Genomic DNA, 6,372 nt, shown 5'->3' with positions numbered 1-6,372 from the left:
ACATCTTATACGCTTTGTGTGTTGATCATCTTGATTTACTCTTTGTCTGAGATCTTGATCAACCTAGTGTCTCTATGACCATTCTTTGGATAATACCTTAAATACCATCTTGGTCATCATATAAACTCCTTAAACCCAACATATGGACTTCAAGAAGTGCCTATGAACAAATCCTATAAATATAACTTAAGGCAACCATTAGCCCATATGAATTGTCATCAATTACCAAAACCACATATGGAGATATATGCTCTAACAGCCGCGACGACGAGTGATGTGGCAGCGACATGGGCACAGACCAGGGTGGACCAGGGTCAACGCGATGCGCTCGAGCGCCGCAACGGAGGCAGTGAGCGGGGAGAGGTCCAGCCGTGGAGGCGGGTGGGTTGAGATCGACAGCGGTGGCGGTTGAGGTCGGCCGTGGCGGCGAGTGGTGTGGCGGCGACCTGGGCATAGGCCAGGGTGGCCCAGGGTCGACGGGAGAAGGCGATGCGTACGGGTATAATTTTTTGCAGCGAATCGTTTTTTCCTTTTGCGTTGCAGATAAATGATGGAGCGCGGGTTGAATAACAAAAATTACATTTTTTTTTTATAAAATGCCGTGATGGGTTTTCCGACGGAAGCAATAGCCGCATTATTATTAGGTAGGTATAGGTATATATAGAGGTATAGATATTCCTGATATTAATATATTTAAAAAAAACTCAGCAAATTCAACAGAAAATTTCATAAATCACAATACGTTACGCCGTATGCTTACTAGAGAAGCGATGAGCGCAGCATTCCGTTCCGTTCCGTGAAGGAAGAGGAGACGTCACGTCACCACCGAGTCGTCTCTTTGCTCGCTCTCGCGACCAATCCAACTCGAGAGTTGAGACTACTCTTCGCATCTCCTCTTCCTCTCTAGTCCCAACCACCTAACCGCCCCCAAATCTCCAAACCCTAGCTCTACCCCACCCCCACCACGCAGCCGGCCGCCATGGCCGAGACCGTCGACGACAAGGTTGCATACTTCCAGGCCGTCACAGGCATCCCCGACCCTGACCTCTGCTCCCAGATTCTCGCCGCCAACAACTGGGACCTCCAGCTCGCCGTCTCCTCCATGACCGGCGACCCCTCCTCGCCCGAGCCGTCCACTTACGCCCCGCCGCCCCCGCCTCCGCTGGAGTCCGATTCTATCGCCTATCAGCCCCCTGCGCCGGCCCCTCAGCAGCAGCAGCAGCGGCAGCAGCCGGGGATCGCGTGGAGGCTAGTGACCCTCCCTTTCTACGTGGTCTCCGGTGGGGTCGGCCTCGTCACCGGTTCCATCCGCCTCGGTGTCTGGGTCGCGAGCGGCGTGCTGTCCCGATCCCTCTCCCTCCTCGGCCTCGCGCAGGGCGGCGCTGACCGCTTGCTTGAGCTGCCCCCGTCCGCCGCGGAGGCGGTTGGCTTCCTGGCCGAGTTCGAGCACGAGTTTGGGGCTGGCCGTGGCCCGCGCTTCGTCGCTGAGGGATTTTCTGACGCGCTGCAGCGTGCGCAGCGTGAGTACAAGCTTCTCTTCGTGTACCTCCACTCCCCTGACCACCCGGCCACCCCGGCATTCTGCGGTGGCTGCCTCTGCTCCGAGCCGGTGGCCGCCTTCATAGATGAGAACTTCGTTGCATGGGGTGGTAGCATCAGGAGGACTGAAGGGTTCAAGATGAGCAACAGTCTGAATGCATCACGCTTCCCCTTTTGTGCGCTAGTCATGGCATCTACGAACCAGAGAATCGTGCTGTTGCAGCAGGTATGGTGTTGGTGTGCTCATCATTATTTTTTCCTTCTAAGATCCAGTTCCTGTGCTGCTTGGATTCTGGGTTTCAGGGTTTGTTATGTTATAATTAGCACATCGATTATAGTGCAGGTGTTTGTGTGGAGATCGATATAACTTCGCATTATAGATAAGCTTAGCTGAGTATGTGGGTTACTTGCAATTAGATAAGCTTAGCTGAGTATGTGGGTTACTTGCTGGGGCTATGTAAAATGAGTTTGCGCTTCTTTAATTACGATGTTTGATTCATTATGATGTGTTCATGCAGTAGCTTAGAACAATAGTTACAGACCTGTGCCATGTGAGTTAGTTAAGCCTATTGCTATGCCCTTGTGCCGATAGACTAATAGCTGGTTATAGTAAGATTGCCCTGCCTTCAGAATATAACTGCATTACTTATTGAGTTTATTAGTTGTCTTGGACATGTATATGTGCTGTCATATAGAAAATCTTTTATCCTACACTGTTTGTGATGTATGTGTGAACACTATAAAGTAATCAAAAACAAAAGTGCATGATATCTTTCACAAATTATTTTTATCAACCCTCCTCTATTGTTTAATTGTCTGTATTTGTTATCGGCATTGGAGTTTGAAGTTGAGTTGAGTGGTAAGATTGAATAGTGCAGTTTTAGTAATTATTACCATTCACTTGTTTTACTGCAATACATCAATTGGAATTTTAGGAGTTCTTTTTTGTTTTTTATACCCAGTTTTCAATTCCAGTCCCAAACAATTGAAATGTTCTCCCTTGGGAATTGGGATTACACATTCCTGATCCTGAATATCTTCAGATCTTGTAGTCCTATACCGAACAACTAAACCTGTCATTTCCCATTCCTGTTAACCTCCTTTTCTGGAATTTTAAGAGTTCTTTTTTGCTTTTTATACCCGGTTTACACGATTCCTCTATACACCTTTATACTTGAATTTCGATCTGCTCTAATGAACTTGACCAAAAACTGCTCATGATATTGGAAACTTAGTTTGGTAATGCTTCTTTGCAAGATTCAAACGAGATGCTGCAGTTATGAGACTTATTTGTGAAGATATGGGATTTTGCTTTGTTTCTCCCCAAGATATTTTTATCAATCCATATCCCAGGACTCACCATAAAAATCAAGAAAAGGTTACTGCAGGTTTTCTTAACTAAATTGTTCTTTGAAAGAATAAAGTTCTAATTAGTATCCCATAGTCCAGGATCTCACCTCATTTCACTTGCAAACATCACGACTTGCACACCATTCACATGTCCTTCATGTAAATAATTAAATGCTCACGTGTACTGCATCTGATTATGTGATTATGTCCAATTACTACTAGCAATTAATGCATTCTCTTCTAGATGGCTGTGTGTGTAGATGACAAAACAAAAATCAGGAAATTTCACTTGTCAGTCGTTGGTTATATTATAAGCTGCTGCTCGAAATATGTGCATTATGACTTTCTTAAAATTTGGTATATACATCGTCTCTATTCTCATTGTAGTACATAGAAGTCATGCATGATCATAGAGTAATTTAACTGTCTGATCTGATTATGCAGTGTCTACTCATGGGTGATGCTAAAGTGGTTGTTAGTACTAGTATGCTTTGTTCTTCTATTTTAAAATGCATGATTCCAGCTAAGTTGCGTGGATACGGTGATACGGGTGCCACAATACTGTGATATGGCAAATTTTCAAGTATGCAGATACGGCTAATAAATATTTAAAATATAGATATTGATTATTTGCACATGGGAATGAGAGAAACGACAGTTCAGGGGTAACCTTTTATTGATAATTGTTATGATGTTGCTTGTTCCTCAAGTTTTTTATTTTGGCAAGAAAACCCCATTGTTTCTAAGCCCACCAAGCACACTAGCCCACTCAGCCCAGGTAGCCCAACAAGGTACTACTGCACTAGTAAAATCCCATCACCCATTGCCCTGGTAAAATCCCATGCCCTCTGCAGCACAGAAGTGAGCAGAGGCAGCTACTCATGAGAAGCGGAGTAGGGAGAAGGGAGAGGGGGAAGTGGAATCACACCTGGGTGGCTGGGTGAGATGGAGCAGGTGGATGGTGATGCTCTAACTCCGGCACAGAGGGAGGTGTGTGGTACCGGCAGCGCTCAGATCTGGGATGAGAGTGCAGGATGGCAGGAGCAGCGGCAGCCAATGACTGCTCGTCTCCTCTAGGGTGGCGTTGAGCAGCGGTAGCTTGTTGGCTTTTGTCGCCGGTGCAGGTAGGGAGGAGGTGGTGGTGCTCAGCCGGGGCCTGGCGTCGGTGGCGCATCGAGGGGAGAATAGTGCCTGCTGCGCTCTGCGAGCGCTTTTGTACGTAGAGTGTTAGGTTTCCTCGGTATCCCATGTGTATCCGCAGGTATCTCCACCATATCTGACTTATTTTAATCGTTTTGGTAAATGGAAAAATGACCTGACACGTTTCAAGGGGTATCTGGGCGTATCCCCGTATCTGGACGTATCCAACCGCTGATATGCTGATTTTTGGCCGTATCCGTGTAACATGGGATTCCAGAGTGAAATGTTGTGGTATATTTTTACTCTTTTCCTTGCCTGCCTTTGTACATCACGTGTGATAGCGCCACGAGATCCTGAGATTGTTGATTGATTGCTTTCTTAACCTGATAGTAAAGTGAAATGATGCATCTAGTGAAGAATGTTGGTCGTTTGGATTCAGAACTGGCTGCTATGTTTCTTATATTTGACCTATTAAAGCGTCAGACTGTTGTTTGATTGCTTCTTGAACACTTTGTACAGTTGGTCAGTTTTGCTCATGCATTTTCTTTTGATCTTCCAAAGGTTGAGGGGCCCAAATCACCTGAAGAGATGATAACAATTCTTCAAAGAGTTGTTGAAGAGTGCACTGCGTCCCTTGTTGCTGCCAGGATTGAAGCTGAAGAAAGACTAAACAATCAACGTTTGCGTGAGGAACAAGATGCTGCTTACAGAGCTGCCCTTGAAGCTGATCAGGTATGATTTATGGATCCTTCTATAGTTTTTATTGTTTGTGCTTTGGTTATAAAAGAGTATCCATCCCTGTCTAATGGTAAGAAAGGAAGGTAGGTCAGATGTTGTAATAACTCCTTGGTTTTTCTTCTGTAAAAGGCACCATGCCTTCATAAGGATCACATTTGTAAGTTCATTGTTTAAGGTGTTTTGATGATAGCACTTATTTAATCACGCAATTATGACCAGGCCAGGGAACGCCAAAGGAGAGAGGAACAAGAAATACTTGAAAGAGAGGCTGCGGAGGCTGAGAGGAAGCGTATAGAAGACGAGGAAGCACAAGCCAGGGCAGTCCAAGAAGCAGCTGAAAAGGAAGCCGCTCTTGCAAGGAGACGTCAAGAGAAGGCAATGGCTCTTGGCGCTGAGCCTGAGAAAGGGCCTGACGTTACTCGGGTATGTTTAACGCTCTTTGCACGTTATCAACAACCTTTTGCCAATTCTTACTCTAGTATAACAGGAGCAGAACCACATCTTTCTGCTTTTCAAGCATTTTTCTTCTTTTATTGATCACCAAATATCAGTGTAGTACCTTATGCTGCATTTGTCTTCCTAATTTGTTACCCCCCTATCCATATTAATTATCGCTCACTTGGTACAACTTTAGTAACTTTCTAAGGGGCTAGATAGGGACACATCGTTCCTCATTTTGATATTATCTATGTATACACGACCTGCATTATCTGAACATGAGTTATATGTTGTTACTTGATAGTAGTAGTAGTGGCGTCATAATTTTATCACAGGTCTTTGAACTAACTCCGAGCCATGCTCACAATTCTGCAGGTTCTTATAAGATTTCCAACTGGAGAGCGCAAAGAAAGGAGATTCCACAGTTCCGCCACCATTACCTCCATATATGACTATGTTGATTCTTTGGATTGCTTGAAAGCGGAGAAGTACAGCCTAGTTTCTAATTTTCCGCGGGTAACATACGGTCCCGAAAAGAACTCCCAAACGCTCGTGGAAGCAGGTTTGCACCCACAAGCAAGCCTATTTATCGAGATAGAACAATGAATGTCCCCAATTTTCCAAGTTATATGTACTGAAACTTGCAAGTATAGGTGCTCCTTTTTTACTCTATTTGACAAACAGTGGGGAACTTCCAGCTGTATGGCAATATACTTAGACTTGACTTTTGTCGAAATGCTGCTCTTGTGGTTATCATTCGTTAAATAAATTCACCTTCTGCCGGATCAATTGACTGCTGCAATGTCTCATATTTGTTCTCCCTATCAAAATGACACTATACGGAGGGAGTATGTTTCTGTGGTTGTGTTATTGAATCTCAATTATTGTTGTACTGTATCATGTAAATACATGGTGTTTAAGTGTTAACCTTACAAGAAGCCTTGTGAAAAACATGCCAGAAATCAAGCGATGAAATTTGTGTTTTTGGTCAGTAATTTTGCTGATCTGTGCCAGAGAGGTTGAACGGTTGAAAGTTTTCACACTTGTGCTTTCGTACAAACTCCAGTGATGAAGACTATTAAACAGTTTTGCTGCCCCAGTGATCAAGACTGCATGAATAGTTCATCTAGAGTGTAAACAAATTCTTATTTTTGTACAACCCATTCA

General features: G+C 44.5%; 1 protein-coding gene across 1 annotated transcript; it reads left to right on the top strand.

The window, feature by feature from the left end:
• The first annotated feature begins 798 nt into the window (after positions 1-798).
• On the top strand, positions 799-5,994 carry LOC123434852 (plant UBX domain-containing protein 10). The gene is made up of 4 exons (XM_045115538.1): positions 799-1,765; positions 4,591-4,761; positions 4,987-5,190; positions 5,581-5,994. Exons 1-4 carry the CDS (start codon positions 980-982, stop codon positions 5,809-5,811), a joined length of 1,392 nt encoding a protein of 463 aa, XP_044971473.1. The 5' UTR covers positions 799-979; the 3' UTR covers positions 5,812-5,994.
• The last annotated feature ends 378 nt before the right edge of the window (positions 5,995-6,372 follow it).

The sequence above is a fragment of the Hordeum vulgare genome, chromosome 1H (genome assembly GCF_904849725.1).
Source record: "Hordeum vulgare subsp. vulgare chromosome 1H, MorexV3_pseudomolecules_assembly, whole genome shotgun sequence".
In the NCBI taxonomy this organism is placed as follows: domain Eukaryota; kingdom Viridiplantae; phylum Streptophyta; class Magnoliopsida; order Poales; family Poaceae; genus Hordeum; species Hordeum vulgare.
The sequence above is the reverse complement of the archived record's forward strand: the minus strand, read 5'-3'. Positions and strand labels throughout refer to the sequence as shown.

What these genes read in the sequence shown, in the direction of transcription:
- LOC123434852 (XM_045115538.1), top strand. Translation starts at nt 980, where the DNA reads ATGGCCGAGACCGTCGACGACAAGGTTGCATACTTCCAGGCCGTCACA. An exon ending in CTGCCCTTGAAGCTGATCAG is followed by an intron (nt 4,762 to 4,986) that starts GTATGATTTATG and finishes AATTATGACCAG; the next exon opens with GCCAGGGAACGCCAAAGGAG. An exon ending in AAGGGCCTGACGTTACTCGG is followed by an intron (nt 5,191 to 5,580) that starts GTATGTTTAACG and finishes ACAATTCTGCAG; the next exon opens with GTTCTTATAAGATTTCCAAC.